Source organism: Camelus bactrianus, chromosome 5 (assembly GCF_048773025.1).
Source record: "Camelus bactrianus isolate YW-2024 breed Bactrian camel chromosome 5, ASM4877302v1, whole genome shotgun sequence".
Lineage (NCBI taxonomy): Eukaryota > Metazoa > Chordata > Mammalia > Artiodactyla > Camelidae > Camelus > Camelus bactrianus.
This window is the reverse complement of record NC_133543.1, coordinates 14890202-14907727: the sequence shown is the minus strand read 5'-3', so window position 1 is coordinate 14907727 and position 17526 is coordinate 14890202. Positions and strand designations below refer to the sequence as shown.

At 42.2% G+C, this 17526-nt stretch overlaps 1 protein-coding gene across 2 annotated transcripts in view; it reads left to right on the top strand.

The window, feature by feature from the left end:
- Positions 1 to 17526, top strand: part of CNTNAP5 (contactin associated protein family member 5) — a 733870-nt gene that overhangs the window by 158551 nt on the left and 557793 nt on the right. For both annotated transcript variants that reach the window (XM_045516101.2, XM_045516108.2), the window contains exon 2: positions 3759 to 3863. In XM_045516101.2, coding sequence (XP_045372057.2) covers positions 3759 to 3863 — 105 coding nt within the window. The remainder of the gene's footprint in view (positions 1 to 3758; positions 3864 to 17526) is intronic.

The following is a 17526-nucleotide window of genomic DNA, read 5'->3' as shown; positions in this document are numbered from 1 at the left end:
TGCTGTCAGAAGGCTGAGCTGTGAGTGGTGCCTAAAATCTGACAACCACACTGGTTTGCTTATTTAAAGCCTGCAGGGATGGAGGAGCAGATGGTGCTATGTGTCTTCCCGCCCCAGCCATGTGTCTGGTGTGATGTCGGCCCAGCTTTAGCCAGGCTACCAATCAGGAGGGAAGGACTGCCCCACACAATGTGGTCCTCACTCCCTCGGTGGCGTCACCCCTCGTCTCCCCTCCACTTCCTATCCTCCTTCTCCCAGGTCGATGGCAGACCTCTAGTACAGAAGAGCTTTTGGTGATGTCCATTCCTGTGCAGCTTTCGTGACACAGAAACGAGATCCCAGGAATAAAAGTGTTGAAATGGCTGCTCTGGAGCGCAGGAGACATTACAGACAAATCATATACTGCAGTTTATCCTTTAAAGGGGGACTTTCTGCCTCTCTTCTCATTTCATCTATAAAAATGATCTTCTGGTTAGATATGGCAGAGATGACCCGGTTTTGCCGATGGAGAAACAGCTGAGTGCATCGAATGTATTATCTGGAGTCACCAAGTGGAAAGAGGAGACCGATCTAGAGTGAGGATCCTCTGGTTCTGACAATCCTGACACTTTCCACTATCCTAGACTGTCCCAAATCAGAAATAAAAAAAAAAAAAATAATGATAATAATAATAATTACGGTTCACCCTTGAACAACGTGAGTTGAGGGGTGCCCCCCTCTGACACAGTGGAAAATCCGCTCTCGGATCCGGATTCTGCATCCGCGGATCCCACCCACCGTGATTCCCGAGGCGCTGTCCTAGGTATTTATTGAAGCAAAAATCCGGTATAAGTGGACCTGTCCAGTTCAAACCCTCATTGTTTGACGGTATTATTCTCATTTATGCTGGATCATTTCTCTTCTGCTTTAAGAATAGGATGCATGTAAAAATAATACATACTTTTGTATTCAGAATGGTTTTATGGACACACTCTTAATTCCTGATGACGAGGGGTAGTTTGGCCACCAGTCTGAGTCCTGGTCTAGTCTCCGTTTAGGTGACTTGTCAGGTTTGTTTAGGTGGCGCTGAGAAGACAGAAGGAACTTTCTGTGGGCTGGGGAGGGGAAGGTTTTTCTTCCTTTCTCATTTGAAAACTTTTAGAGACAGGAGAACAAATGTTCAGACACTTCCTCTAAAAGCCACTGCCATGTACACAGTCCATGAAAAAAGGGGTCCTGAGAAACTCCCTTTCTGTGAGCACAGATCGTTTTCAATGGGTTCATCAGTTTCCAAAGTGGAAACGTCGACACCACCGAGGGAGACAGGAGGGAAGGACTTCTCAGAAGAGGAAACGGGCAGAGGGGAAAGCGACCACTGGTATCAGGAGGCCAGCAGGGCTGGAAGCTTACTTCTCCTTGAGGCCAGCGCCTGGGGGAAAGGCACCTGCACAGGGCTGGGGAGACCAGAAAGATCGCTTGCCTGGATGGCTGCACCATTAGACACCCATTTAATTGGCTTGGACATAATGTCGGTGAAACTTTCTTCCATCTTTACTTATTTGTTGACATCTTCATGTTTCTCAATGGTCTCTGAGCTCCTGAGGTCCGAGGCTCAATTTTACTCAACTTTATCCTCATGCCTATTCAAGGGCAAGCATAAAGTAAGACCCTATAATAAATAAATATTTATTGGACTGAATTAAGTGGAAATGATTAGGTCATTTCTGTTTCTGCCCAAGGAGGAAAATAAAGTTAGGAACACGATACTCAAAAATGTCATTAGTGATATTTTAAAAACAAAAAAAAAAAGGACCTCATGAAAATGGAAGCATAGTTTTATACATGTTATTTGTTTAATGCATACCATAATGAATATTACTTGACCTTCAAAAGGTCTTTAGTTTTCTTATAGAAGTGGGTCTTAGAAAAGTTTTGAGTTATTGGGAGATTGTGGAAGGGGTTTTATCTGAAATTGGAGGAGCATTGTAAGCATAGATGAGGATAAGTGAGGTTCGTAATTCAGCTGCAAAGAGAAATCCTTTGTGGTGCTGAGTGTGTGTGTACATGTGCATGGTGTATTCATCTGGGGCTCAGTTCGGCTGAGTTCAATCTTCTGCAGTCAAATGTTTCCTGATGATGAAATCAGCAGAAGCAAATGGAAGATTTGCATTACGTTCGAATTGTTTCCTACCATATAAACAGAGTAACAAATTTGTATTTCCAAACAAGTGTGTGGGAAGCGTGCAGGGACCCCCACCCCCTTCACCAGCATCTTCTGCCTGTTGTAAAGTGGCCCTGAGTTCTGCTTTCTGTTTGCAGAATGACCAGCACTTCCGAGGTGCCCTTGCTGTGATTTTCATGTTATTCCTCCCCAGGGAGGCTCTGGCTCTATTGTGTGTTAGTCAAATACCTCAAAATATTTTTCAAACATTTGTGTTTGGGAAAAACTCAAAATACACTTTGCCAGTTGATATTTTTTTTTTACACATTCAACAAACAAAATTTTAATCCTTATGTTTCTCATTAATTTTCTTGCAAGTAGATGAAATACTGCTCTCCAGGAATTTGCTGGGTAAACAAGCCACGTCCTAATCCCATGTACATTTTCCCCTTAAAAATTTCAAATCAGCTCTTCCTCAGAGCCTTTGATGCCATGAAGTTTCCTTTGAACTGAGTAATGCGTTTCAAATTTTTTTTGAACGAGGTGTGTCTAGATTTCATGAGCTCATTTTGCCATGTTCTGCAAGATCAATGGTACATAAAATGGGAGAAAAGTAAGAGCATTGTCACTGTTATGTGGATTCCTCCCTTCCTTCCTTCTTCCCTTTCCTCCCTCCTTCCCTCACCATTTCATTCTTTCAATGAACCTTTACTGAAACCTTATTATATGCCAGATTATTTGCTAAGGTCCCACAAAGAGCGTGTCACCTATTGGAGAACACAAACCAACAAATGATTGATCACAAACTGTTCACATGGCCACGATGCTCTGTGAAGAACAGGGTCCAGGACATGAGATGGGATGATCAGGGCAATCCGGGGAACACACCCATGTTGTCAAGACCACACCTCTTCCATGGCTCCACCCTGTTCCACATCTGGGCGGTATCAGGGGAGCCTTACTACATTTAGGGAAGGCTGGAAGGGTAGCTACTGATGGAAATGTCAGATTCAAGGTTGTATGAGATTGGAGACTATTCTCTGTCACTTCATAGAATAGAAATGAATAATTAAACTTAGTAAGTCATTTTCCAAAGACTTTCTCACAACTGTGAGTGAGACATTCTGAATCATTCTGTTTCTCTAGACAGAACTATTCCAAGGGTCCTTAGGGAGGGTCCTTACCCTCCCTGAAGGTGAGAGGGTAGTTAAACAACATTCCCCATTTTTAAACAGTCTTCTCTCTTATAGGCTAAGCTCAGTAGCCCTAACTTGAGGCTTTGCCCAAGTGGTTGATGAAAGGAATGCATCGATGGTTGGACTTCTGAGTTAAACAAATCTGGGCAGGAATTCTGGTCATATTAGGTCCCAGTGTTGTGACCCTGGACAAACTACTTAGGATCTCTGAACTTGAGTTTCCCCAACTGTGAAAGAAAAGTACCACCTGTCTCTCAGGCTGTTGTGAGGAGTATTTGAACTGGCACATGGAAACAGGAGCACTGGCCTCGGACAGAGCAGGTAGTTCATAAGCGGCTGTGGTTAAGGCTTTGATTACACTCCTTATGGAATATTTCTTGCTAACATGACTTTCTCTCTCTCTCTGTCTCCTATTGTTTTAGACAACTGTGATGACCCGTTGGCTTCCCTGCTCTCGCCAATGGCTTTTTCCAGTTCCTCAGACTTCGCTGGTACTACCAGCCCGGCTCAACTCCACCGAAGAGTTGGTGAGTAGGTGATTGAAGCCCTAAAGGCGAGTGCTGAGTAAAGCGAGCGTCTCCACGCGCTGGGGCCATGCCCAAGGACAGCGTTCAGGAGAGGAACGGGGAGGGGGTTAAAATGGAATGAAACCAGATTTCCCAGCACGTAACGGACATCCAAAGCATGCTGATCACTGTTCCCCTAAACCCACCTTACTCTTCTTTGATTTATCATGAGGAATTTTTTACAAATTGTTTTTAAAAATTTAATTTCCTTCATTTTTGTATTTCGTGTACTTACCATAAAAACCTACCAAAATATATTCTTATTATAACGTGTTATAAGAAGGAAGAATGAATTCTACCAAGATATTTCCTTCAATAACTCATTTTTACAATATAATAAATGTTTCTCATTTTACACATATAAAATACTAATATGAAAAATGAGAAAATACAAAAAAAAATGTGTAATCCTACCAGCTAGAGATAACTGTGATTAAATATTGGACGTGTGTCTTTACATAATAGAATTAAGAACGGGGCACTTAACGTCTTATGTGAAATGCCTTTAACAAATATGATGTTTGATATCTAGACAGATACATTTTAAATCACATTTAAAGTGTGTATATAGATATATTTGTATTGTTGAATTTCTTAATTTTGAAAGACTATTTTAAATACCTGATGATGTTTACATATCAAATTAACATGCGAAACTTTTTTTCAAGTTGAGAAAAAAATTGTATGCAGTTTCAAGAGGTACACAGATCCAGCAGAGTTCACGTGAATTAGTCTTGACTATATTTCCCCATTGAGATGTGAGGTCAATCACATTAGTAAATTTCCAGTTTTGATTCATCTTTACCTTCTAGAATAAGTCCTAATTAGTAGCTGTGTTATTGATATTGTTTCTAGGAATGTACAGCATGATTTAATTTGTTAATATTCTAATTTATAACTTTGAATCTCCATTAACAGAAAAATTGATTTATAATGTTTATTTGTGTATTTATGGTTTGCTTCATACTGCATGTCACAAGTATTCTGGTATAATGGGATCAATGACTTACAACTTAGTAATTTCTACATTTTGTTGAGAAAGGAGTTTAAGAATGCTATTCTAAAGGAAAAAGAAGGGCCAATCAAAGACCCAGCAGGAAAATATTAATAACAATTTTTTATGAATACTGCCTTTTCATGAATTCTCTGTGCCAAAAATTTTATAAAGCATTTCACCCATACTGTGGTATTTAGTCTCTGTAAAGATACTGTAAAGTAGGCATTATGACCTTTTATTTTAGACAGGCTTCTTGAGGCTCAGGGAACTCATAGAACATGCCTAAAATCACATGGTTAAGAAGGAGAAATGCTTGGATTCACATCTAAATCATCTGAATCCAAAGTTTTTCTCCTAATCATGTCAGCAAATTGATTCACTAACATGGGTTAAAGAGGGGTGTATTAGAAAGAAAAGAGACTTGGAAACTAACCAGAGTTCAAATGCTGCCTATAGCGTTTACTTACAAGTTCTGTGAGCATCTGTAAGTTACTTACCTGCTCTCAACCTCGGTTCTTTATCTGTAAAGTGGACCAGTGATGCTGGCTTTGAAGCATTGTGTGCATGCTAAGAGCAGACTTGCATATTCAAAAGCTCCTTCTCACTGCAGGGTAGAGTGTTAGACTGGAGCAAGGAGGACCACTTATCATTCCAGGAGAAGACATGGGTGGGCAGATTTGACTGCAGGGTTTCCCACAGGGCATCCAGAGCCAGGGCTCATCTCAATCCCACCCAGTCGAGTGGTGGCAGAAGGTCATTACTGCCTCTAGCTTCTTCGTGGTTTCTGGGCAAGCAATGAGTCTGATCACAGGCCAGCTCCTCTCCTAAAGGACAGATACTGACAGGACACAGATGTCTCTGCTTCAGTTTATTATAATTACCTGCTCATGGGGAAATCTGGGCACCTGAGCACAAGGCTAGCATGAGTGTATACAGAGAGGAGGCTGACCTCTCCTCCTTCTCCCAGCTGGGGTCTAAATCAGGAAGATCATTCAGGAGATATGGTCAGAGTGTTACCAAGTCCAAACTCATTCTGCTCACCACACAAAAGGCCAATAAATCAGGAGACAAAGTATTGGGACAAGGAATAATGACTTTATTCAGAAAGCCATTAGACCAAGAAGATGGGCGACTCATGTCCTAGAGAACCATCTTCCCCAAGTCAGAATTCAGGCTCCTTTTACACTAAAAAGAGGAAGGGGTGTGGTTAGTTGTTGCAAACTTCTTGTGGTGGAATCCTTTGTTCTTGCAGCTGTCCACATGGGTCAGGTCACAGTGTCCCTGTAAACCTCCAACAAGACAAATGTTATTCTCTGTTCTGCAAGTTTTTAATCTCTATATGAATGAGCAAGTGTTATACCCTTAAAGGTCAGAGCCTTGCGAATGGGTTTCCATATATTTCAGGCTCCAGGCAACATTCTTTTACAAGAGGTGCAGAGCCAGCAAGACTGAGCCCAGGAGACAGAGCGCAGGGTCAGAGCCAAAGGACAGATCTCATATGGAGTCAGATTTGTTTTTCCCTGTAACAAGAGGGTCGGAATGGAGTGGCCCAGAACCCAACATGCAGCACAGCTCCCACGGCTGACAACTTCCCCTCCATTCACCTGGCTGATCCTTGCCCTTAGGGGAACTAAACACAGGCTCAGGAAGATAGTAGGTCACTGGTTCTCTTCCAAGCACTGTACATTCGAATAACCTGGAGAGCTTTGTAAACTGCAATGCCTGAGCCCATCCCCAAGGTGTTCTGAACTAATCGTCTGGAATGGGACTCACCACAGTTATTGGGAAAGTAAATAATTACAAGCTTCCCTGGTGATTCTAAAATCCAACAAAGGCTGCAAATGACTAGTTTGGATGAATTCCTGAATAACAATTCTTCTATTAATATTAAATGAGCACTTATTATGTGCCAGGCACTGTGCTGAAACTCTGGCATGTGGTTGGAAAAATAGGTACAAAACTTATTCATATAGAATTTACATGGAGAATACAAATTACCATAAAATCAATAACTAACATTTGTTGTTAGTGATAATTTTGACGTCATATATATACACAATATAAATGATGTGCATATGTGTATATAAATATATACAGTATGATATACAAAGAGTTAAATTTATTCGTATGGTTGGATTTATACAGAGTCAGAGACATATGTAGAGAAAGGTGCATATGCACATGGTCGGATACACATATCCACATGTAATAGAATATGTTTACATATGCATATACTTGTCTATGGATGCATATATGGATGTACATAGTAATATATGATACACACATATAATACATATATAGAAAATAAGCAAATATAGAATATTTATAATAAAACAAATGTTGTTATGTTAATATTATTAAGAACAGATTTTTATCACATTTTCCAAATGTAAAATTTAGAAAGCCGAGAAACCTGTAATTTTTTATTAACATTGAACATATCAGCCTAAAGCAATAATTTATTTGTCACCTTTTAAAAACAGAGTAATGTGCTATCTGTCCACTGAAACGGCTAGTAGTTTTCGCTCTGTCTAATGAACAACTTTTTTTTTCTACATGTCCTCCTTTTAAACTTCCTTTTTATTTTAAAAGAGGGTAGACTTCAAACATACCCCAAAGAGCAAACTGTTCCACATGGTTTGAAATCTAGAATAATGTCAGATACGCGTGAAAATTTCAAAAAGCATCTTGGTTTCGATTTGAATTCTGCATATAGTGTTTTATTAAACAGCAAGTTCACAGCCAGATGCCAGATAATTGCTACTAGTTCTATCGTTATCAGGTGAGGCTCCTCCCTGTGAGGTAAGATAAGGTGCCTAGTTTATAATCCTTCTGCAAGCAGCTTATGCCCGCCAGCACAAAGCTAAAATCACGATATACTTAGCACTTCCATGAGCCATCCCGGTCTCAGCCCTTAAGGCACATCAACTCAGTCCTCACAATTGCCCTCCCTGTAGGTATGATTAATATTATCTCACTTTCATAGATAAAAATGCCACAGAACAGAAAGCAAAGAAAAGAATATCAGAATAATACTTCTAGGCAGACACAGAACTAGTTAATGTCTTACAGGATAATAAACATTGAAGGGTTATAGCTTCTCTGTTGGGCAAGCATTTATGAGTTAACATGCCGATTCTTAACATCTAAGGTTGAATCAACCTGTGAATAGCAAAATCAAATGACAGGTACATTCTCCTTGAGAGTTAAACAATCATTGGGTAGACTTGTTAAAAATTGCCTGAGGATGATGTTGAAAGAACAAACTGTATTCTCTTTTGATTTCCAAGTTCTGGATTTTTTTTTTTTTATATAGTCCATCCATTCATTTAGTCACGTATCTCGTATTTTACAAATTCCTTCTCTCAACCCCATTCAGCCTTCTATGCACTTGTCAGGGAACTTCCTCGTATCCACCCCAGATGAAATCTACATTGTCAAACTCCTGACATCCATAAGGCTACGTCTTCCTCAGTGAGCTGAATGTGTTCTTGCAGCCCCTCACTGCTGAACTATTTTACAAAGACCAACTCCCTGCAAATCTTCATGTTACCGGATTCAAGTTTGGCTGCTCACTGCTCATAGGCCAATAATCAAGAGTCAAGTGTCAGTAGAAAGGAAAGTTGCTTTAATCAGAAGAGTTGGCAATCTGGAGAGACGGTGGACTCATGTCCTGAGACCAACTCCCAATATTCTGCTCAGCCATGACAGTTTTTAAAGGAAAGAGGAAAGGAAGAATCAGGAGGTTGGGTTCTGCATCATCTCCATTGCATGCCGATGGGCTGACTCTCTCTTCAGCTGTTATCTTGCCCGCATGATCTGCCTACAGAATTGCTAAGGGGGCTGTTGAGGGTGAAGAGCTAGTCATTCTTTAACTGCTCAGTTCTTCATTCTTACTTCTTTTAATCTAGGAAAAGAATCAACAGGTTAGTCAAAGCATGGTGTGCACTCAGGAGTCATAATTCAGGAGTTGGTTTCAATTGCTTGGTGATCTCATTCTTATAAGTAGTTTATTTTAAGGTTAGAGGGGGGACAGAAATGTACAAACAAGAAAGAGGAAAAAGAGCTGCTTTCACTCAGACAACTTTTAATACTGCCACACCCCCTGGGAATCACATACACCTTTGTCATGCATTGAACATATGGCACTAAGGACCACTTTGCTTCCAGTGTGCTCCGGGAACTCAAGCATACCCATTTCTGGCTCATCTTACACCCAGAAAGGAAGGGGGCAGAGAGGGTCCATTTGTCCTGGCAAAAGTTGAGAAGAAAAGTGTAGAAAAGGAGTGCTAATAAGTTCCCTCAAGACTCCAAGGAAAGCAAGTTCTGTCAGAGACAATCCCATCTTTCTGAGAGAAAACACACCCTTAGAAACAGGCTTTGACCTTAGGTCCTGCTGCGGCAGCCAAGGACCAGGCAACCCGCTGACAAGGAGTGGGGTTGGATGCTTAAAGTCCACGGTAATTGTCTTCACAATGCTATCGCCTCTGAGGAAGGGATTTGCCCAATGGAATTCCTCACCTTTCATCCCCACACAAAGAAATAACAAGCAAAGAAGAGAACTAATTACTTTTGAAAAGACTGGCCACACACATTAAACTGGGGTCAGAGTGCCATTAACTGGGCTGTCAAGTCGGTCTATGTAACTGTGGCTTAGCAGGGACCTGATGCTATCGAATGTGATTTGTTTTGTGGCAGGAAAGCCTTTGATCTGGGCTTAAAGTCGGCTGGGCTGTGGGAAGCACTTACCGTCGGTGGGAAGAGGGAGAGGAGGAGCAGGTTGCACAGTAGGAACCCACTGAGCCCTGGTTAGACCGGCTTGAAAGTCAGGGGAAGGTTTTCAGTGACTCGATGTGATTAGACGGCAAATGGGAAGAGGCATCTTTGGCCCCATGAAAGAAGAAGGATCTGGAGTTTTCTTTCCCATCCTTCCCTCCCCCCACCACCAATCAAGTTTTGCAAGCAATCACATTTCCCATCTCTTCCCTGAAACTTTTGTTCTTCTTCCTCACTCAATATATTTCTGAGATGCTTGCCTGTGTGAGCTGAGACTGTGTTTCTAGCATGATGATTATGTTGCCATGGAGAATTTGATTTTGTGTGTGTGTGTCAAGGCATTTTCAGCTTCCTGGGCTCATGGACGAATGAAGAGGCTTAGAGACCTTGCTTCCCTTTGGCACCAAATCAATGCAGCCTTTTTCTTTGCCCCTGGGGCAGCACTGGTTGCAAAATCTAAGGACCCATGAAAGTCTTTGGATGTTGGTTTTTTTCTTGGTCTCACCAGTCCCTCCCGAGGAGATGCACATTGAGAACAGTTCAGGAATCAGGGTTCTCACAATCTGCACGATATCAACTGTCCAGGGATTTGTTCCAGATAGCAAGTGACAATCCTGAGGATCCAATGTCACCGGCAGCATGAAAATGCCTGCATGCAAAAGATAGCACCAGTCTCCCATCTGGATTGGCTGAGCCAGATGCGCTAGGAATATGATCTCACTGGTTCAAAAAGACAGTGGGATATCCACAAGTCTGTCACTGGATTACCCCTCTCCCTGTAAAGGGCTCTTTCCTTCTTTTCAGCAACTGTCCTTTCTTTGGTCCTGTCCTAGCAGCTCCAGGCAAGGCAGATGTGGCGTTCTAAGCTTTCTTTCACTGTCTTATCCTTTCCCTGTTTCCCCAAAGTGTGTACTCTGGATAGTAACATAGACCTCACCTGACAGCTTATTGGAAATGCAGAATCTTATTCTTTGCATCAAACCTTCTGGTGCACCTGTGCGTTCACAGCTGTTGCATTCACATTCAAATCTGAGATGTACAAGTCTAGCACATTCCTGAAAATTCTGTTCCTTCAGTTTCTACCTCTGTGCCTTTTTTTCACTCTGGCTGTCAGGGCTAGGGGAGGATGGAAGGAAATCAAAGTCAGCTAAGTTATTATGAAGAGGAAGTCATGCTAGAAAATAGAAACTTAGAAACATAATCTTTATTTTTTATCAACATGTCAGTGCTCTAAGATAGTTGGTATTGTATTTTTAAAGATTAGGAAATAGACTCAGAAAGGACAAGCCATGCACCTAAGGATATACAGCTAATTTTTGGTAGGACTTGGATTTGAAATGAATTCTGTCTATCCCCTGTTTGCTAATATATTCTTCCGTGTTGATCTGAGGTCTTAATCTGAGTAAAGGTGTTATTGACTAAATAATCACCCTGTTCGGCAATTTTGGCCTTTCAGCTAAGTTTGTCAATATTTTAACCACAAAGATTGGACATTCAGGCGTCAAAGAAGAAAGAGAGACCTGGTCTCTATGTTCCCTCCACAGCCCGGATAACGGAACTGGGGTCTAATAAGCCTGTGGGCAAAGCTAACCTGACCTAGATATTTAAACAATGCCCTGGGACATTCTTCTTTTACTGGGACAGCTACAGATCATTTAGAGATTCAGGAAAGGAATCTTCCGCTATTTAATGGGAGCCTTGGGACCATTTCTCAAATGCAGGCAAATCCAGTGTGATGACCCTCTTTCTATTCAGCCAGAATAATTGCAAATCAAAACGATGTTAAGAGGGGAAGGAGGTGTCTTATGAATACGTTTGCTCACTAATAATATAATGTTTCAACAATTCTGAACATCAGTATTTGGCATCACGAAGGCATTAGATAAGCCCATGCAACTCACCCTTTATTTAAAGGCCAAGTTGATCTTATGTCTAAGTAGCACTCTTTAAAATGTTAGCTAAGTGAATCACCAATCTGATGTCACTAATACTTTGTGAAGAGACAAGGTCTTCTTCAATTATCAGTTCACTGCTTTTAACTTAAAACATTATAACTGAAACATACAGTCATGAATTAAGAGCAACATAATCAGTGATACAGATTTCTCCAGTGATTGGCAGTTGGCTACTGTATCTGCCATGAGCATCACACACAGGAAGAAATAAGTTGTACTTGAATAGCGTGTTGTATGGTGGATGCTTTTGCTTTGTCTAACCTGGAATAGTTGGGATCTACTCAATCCACTCAATCTCTCTAGAAGATATCTTTCACTTCAGACATTGTGGAATTGGCATTAAAAAGATAAGCTAAGGGTTATTGAATCTACCATGTGGAGTGAAAATAGTAAGCTGTAACCAACTCTAAAAAAAAAAAAAAGCAGAAAACAGAAGTTGATATGAACAGGAAATTCATCTTTCTTCAGGATACCAGTTTAAATGTCCCTTATTCTATGGTGGTCCCTTCCCTGGGGCCACTTTGAGTGTTTGAAACCACACTTACCTGACTTAGAGTATTTGTTTATGCAATCAGCTGATTATGTCTGGACTTTGTTTTTCTAATCAATGTATATGCTTGATTAAAATCCTGATTTTATAAAATAATTATTATCATTTGTTCTGCTAAGGACTTCCTTCTAATAAATCTCTTCCACCCAAACATCCAGAGCAGACAGATATCCCTGAGACAGCTTTGTCAGGGTAATTTTGTGGGCAAGTGACAGAAAACTCACCAGCATAAGAAAATTCACTAGCTTGAAAAAATATTAAATTATTGACACTAGACACATGGAAATTGAGAGGACGTATGGTGGTTGCAGGGTTGTTTACCTTGTAATAACTTAAGTTAAATGTGTTTGGTGAGATTTTTCCATATCTGTGTTCTATTTAACATTTTAATAGAATTAAACATAAAATTTATTGCTCTACGTGAAAGGCTTCAGAGCTGGGGAATTCAGTTCAACAACGCCAGCCTCAGTGTCAGCATCCTTCTGGAGCTAAGAAAGCTGCCCAGCCTCTCAGCCAGACACAACAATGTGAGAAACAAAGAGACCATGGCCTCTTATGGCTTGCTTTTAAGCCATTGACTTGTAATTCCTCAGAACGGCAGTATGGTGGGCATCACCTAGGAATTTGTTAGAAAACACAGATTGTCTGGATTCAGTTCCACACCACCTGAACCAGAAACTCTGCCAGTAGGACCTAGACATCCCTCTTTTTCCAAGCTCCCTATGTGATTGTGATGTGCTGAAGGCCAGGAACCACTGTCTGGGACAGTGAAACTCTCCCAGGACCCAAGCCCACTCACCCACTCTTCTGCTGCATCACCAGCAGGTGTTCCTTCATGTCCAATTACCTGTATCTGGTCGTGTGTTCGGTTCTGAATCCAATCACAGTCAAGGGTGATGGAATTATCTTGACTGGCTTTAGACTAATAATGATATGGAGCAAGAGAAGAAATGATTGCATCCCTTCCTTTCCTCTCTCTCTTAGGCTGTACATCTTGCTATGTAGGGTCATATTACACATCTTCCAATCAAAAGGGTAATTTCCTGATGGAAGTTTGAACTAAGGCCAGAGTTCCTTTTTATGATCCCAAGATGACAGGCTTGTGGTAACGATTAAAAACTCTACATTAAAAAAAAAACTCTACATTATGCTGTACATCAGAAATGGACCCAGTGTAACTGACTATACTCCAATAAATAAATGAATAAATAAATAATAAGATTAAATAAAATTAAATTAAAAAAGAAAAAAAAACTCTAGTATTTACCCATTTTGTGCCCAAGGCCTGACATCTGTGAGCTGATGTATATAATCTTGATCTTTGATTCTTCATAAAATAGACACTAACTGTGTTATTTTCATAGAAATCACTTCTCAAAGTCACAGAGTAGAAGGTGACCCTTTCCACTCAGACTCCAGACATAGTCTGGACACTGTCCTTCAAACAACATGGCCTCAGGAAACCAGAGTAAATGGGCAAAACATGCCGCTCATGAAAGAGAAGTGCCAAGTGGCAAGGCCAGCACTATGAGAGCTGCAGTTAAACGACTTTCAACTCTGTTTCTCCGTTTTCCCTTCAAAGATTTTTGGGAGAGCTGTCTTTTTCTCTATGCGCCTAAGAGCAAGAGGAGTGTCTTATCTGCCTGCTCCGTCTTCTAGACTGCATTATGCATGGGTAGAGCTCAAAAATCTTATATTCATTAAATGAAGAATAAATAATCCACTAAAAATTCTCCAGGCCTCTAGGATGGAGAGAGTTAAATTGTATTGATTTGCCGAATTAAGAGAGAACTCAGCTTCCACCATTTTACAAGAGAAATTCTAGAGCAGTTCTCACCAATAGAAATTTCTCCAAGGATGGAATATTCCATAGCTGTGCTGGGACACCATAGCTGCCAGCTACACATGGCTATTGAAATACGGCTAATGCTACCAAGGAGCTGAAGTTTTCATTTAAGTTAAAGAAAATTAAATTTAAACCACCACATGTGGCTACCATATTGAACAGTGTAGTTCTAGTCTTTTCAAGTTTTATACTCATGACCCTCTCCCCTAAGTTTCTAAAAATGCCTGGGTGTTTTTATGGGTCTGTGCACTGGTCCTTGACCTGCCAAGGGGCACATTTGAAATGTCCTCCTTGGGACTGAACTTCAAATTTTCTACATTCCAAAATGCCCTCTTGCTGACCTTCCTCACTTCTTGTGTAACTTCGGAACTGTGAAATGTGCAGCCAGGTAGATTTTTCTGATCCATGAGGCCCTTAAAGGCTCCAGTCTTCCCGAGGGAAGAGAGTTATAGGAAGACATCACAGAGACACTGTCCGAGGAATAAATGTCAGAACCCTTCAGAGTAACAGTCCAGCTCTCTTCCATAAACACGGCAGGCAGACAAGTGTGTGGCCAAGTACACACACTGTCTCAGAGCCCGTGGTACCCCTGATCCTTGGTTTTCCTCACTTCAACACAAGAACAAAATCTTAAAAGTTGAGTTGAGATGGGACGTTCTGTTCAAATTATTGGTGGGGCGTGCATGATCTCCGGAGACAGGTTGTGCCGGTAGGTGGTGGAGTTGAGGGATGGGAAGCTAGCAGGATGTGTGGTCTCCACTGAAGTCTAGCTTCGTTTGGATGCCAAGAGGGCGTTCTGGACCACTGATCGCACCATAAATGTCAGCCCGCCTTGAGGCATGGGGAACCATCATTTGAACCTTGTATCCGTCAGTCACTGGCTGGGATGGAGATGGGAAGTGGTAGCTTCCCAGGCCAAAAGGCTTCTGTGTGGTCAAGGGCAAATCCCTGGAGGAGGAAACAGTTCTGGCTGTCAGCACAGCACTGGGGAATGACTCCACCTGCTCAAGAGGATCAGAGTTGAGCCCTACTGGTCTCCCCAGCAGAACCACTTCCAACCCCAGTAACGAACCACACCTTCCCTTCTCTGTCCCAGGGTTTTCTCTGTGCTTTAAACACTGCCGAGCCCTCCAGCAACCTTCAATCAATGTTTGACCCCATTTTCCTCCTGCTCTAACCCTAAAGTACATCCTACATCAGTGGGACTGACTCACCCGCAGGAATGGAGGGCTTGCCAATGCGCCATGGACTGGTTCCCCTTCCTTCTCTGTCTCATCTCCACGGCCCTCACTGGCTTCCTGGGGGCAGATCCCAGATGAACTACTTACACTCAAGTCCATGTCTCATAATTGGGAAGTGGGAACCCAGACTAAGTCATACACAGCGCGTGCCCTGTCCCCAGCCCCCACCAGACACTGCCTGCCCTTGAAGCTGCCTTAACTACGATTCTTGGGTCTCATTCGGATCCAAACTCCCCTCCTTTACATGAGTCTTTTCTTATGATCTCCTTTATTTTCTCCTGCAGATTGGCCTCAATAGGGCCACTCCAGGTTTTCCTACAGGTTTTTACCCATTTTGAAGCTCACAGGGTAGTTGGTCAAATCCCCACTTACTTTTCTCCTAAGAGGCTCCCTAGTCCCTAAATAATTGTGCAGATACAGGTGTAGGAGCCCTGCCCAGGGCCATCCAACAGCACCTCGGTCCTGCCCCACGTGCCCAGATGCAAAAGCGGGATGCCCAGTGTTCCAGCCAGCAGCCTCCCAGCCTCAGAAGTCCCTGCCCAGATGCGGGTCCTGTTACAAACCGTTCATAACGATGCTCAGAGTGGAGACACAAGAAGCCCTCCCGGGCACTACGGGCCTGTTTGTGAATGTTGTTTCTGTTCTCACCCTTGCTGTATAAAGTTAAATATTTACAGGTGAGTCCACCTTACTCATCACCATCACTAGGTAGCTTTGTCCCCTCCAAAATCTCAGATCTGTGCTCACAGAAGTACTGCCTGTTTAATAATTAACAACGCAGCTAATAATTCAATCTAAACTCCCAGTCATTTGTGCGAAGGCGCTTGTGGTTTTTTTAGGGCTGTGTGCAAATCTGGGGAGAAACACGTGCCCAGGAAACCCGCTCTCTTCGGGGTTTATTTTAGGGTTTTTAAAAATGGCCCGGCTGAGTGCTTAAAACAGATGAGGCTTGAAAATGCTATGTATATGTGATTATTTTAGCTCCTGTTGGTCCTGTACTAAATTCGCTCTTTTTTTTTTTTTTTTTTTTGAATGACAGTTGTAAAATATGGCTTAGAAAAGACATGCCTATCTGTTTCGTGCCATTTCCAGTGTATGACATTAATCAATTCTCATTTCTCTTACTGAGTTAGACATGGAAGTAAGGGTAGCAACTGAGGAATTTCTGCGTTACCTTCCAATTTTCCTGTTTTACCAGGAGAGCCTACCCTAGCATGTGAAGTTAGGTGTAAGCACCAGGGTATAGAGGGCTGAGCGGGGAAGTGGACCTCTTGCCTACATTAAACTTTGCTTAGAATTCTCCATAAGCGTGACTTCCTGTTTTCTCTAGTCACTGGTTCAGGTTAAAATCTCAGGCAGGGAGGAGAGATTTGCAGAACTGGGTTGGAGAGCAGTCTCCCCAAGTAACCTGGGTATGCTAAGTGACACTTTAAGCCTGGTTTAGTCTCTAGTAAATAGAAGTTAGAAATACTATCACTGGGGGTTGGGGGCGGAGCTCAGTGGAAGAGCTCACGTCTAGCATGCAGGAGGTCCTGGATTTAATCCCCAGTACCTCCCCGCAAAAATGCTATTGCTGATGGCCATGAGAATCTAGTGAGATTCTGAAAGAGATGTGAAGTGTGAATCATGTTTCTAGGGAGAGTTGCTGTTATGAAGAGGGAGGAGGAGGGTGGGGTGCTCTGTCCCTGCTGCTGCGAGGCTGTGGAGCTGAGCAGTGAAGAAGTTGGGCTCTTAGCGTCAGTTTTCTGGGTTTGAGTCCTGTATTCTACTACTTACCTATTGCGTGATCTTGGAAACGCTGCCCCATCATTCTGGCCTTGGTCTTCCCTCCTGTCAAATGGGGATAATGACAATAATCCTTATCAGGTAGATCTCCTGTGATGCTGATGAGTGGGTGTCTGCCAAGTGTCTGGGGCATTGCCGAACACTAAGCAAGGACAATCCAACTGTCCCTGCTATTGTGAATGAACCAACACCCCGAGGGCGTGTGGAAGCGGGGTGATGGTGAGAAGCAAGAGGGCTAACTGAGCATGAAAATGTCCAAGTAAGAGCAAAGATGGGCACTTCTGAACTCACAAATGTTTAGATGTCCTTGGCAATTCTAAGTCTGACCTTAAGTATCCATCTGTGTTTGGATATGTGGGGAGGCGGGGATCAACTTGGAGACAAGTGTCCATCTTTCGATCCAGAGGTGATTTCTGGTTACTATTTTTTGTTCATAATAATCAAGACTAGCTCGTTGGATGTAAGCTAACTTGG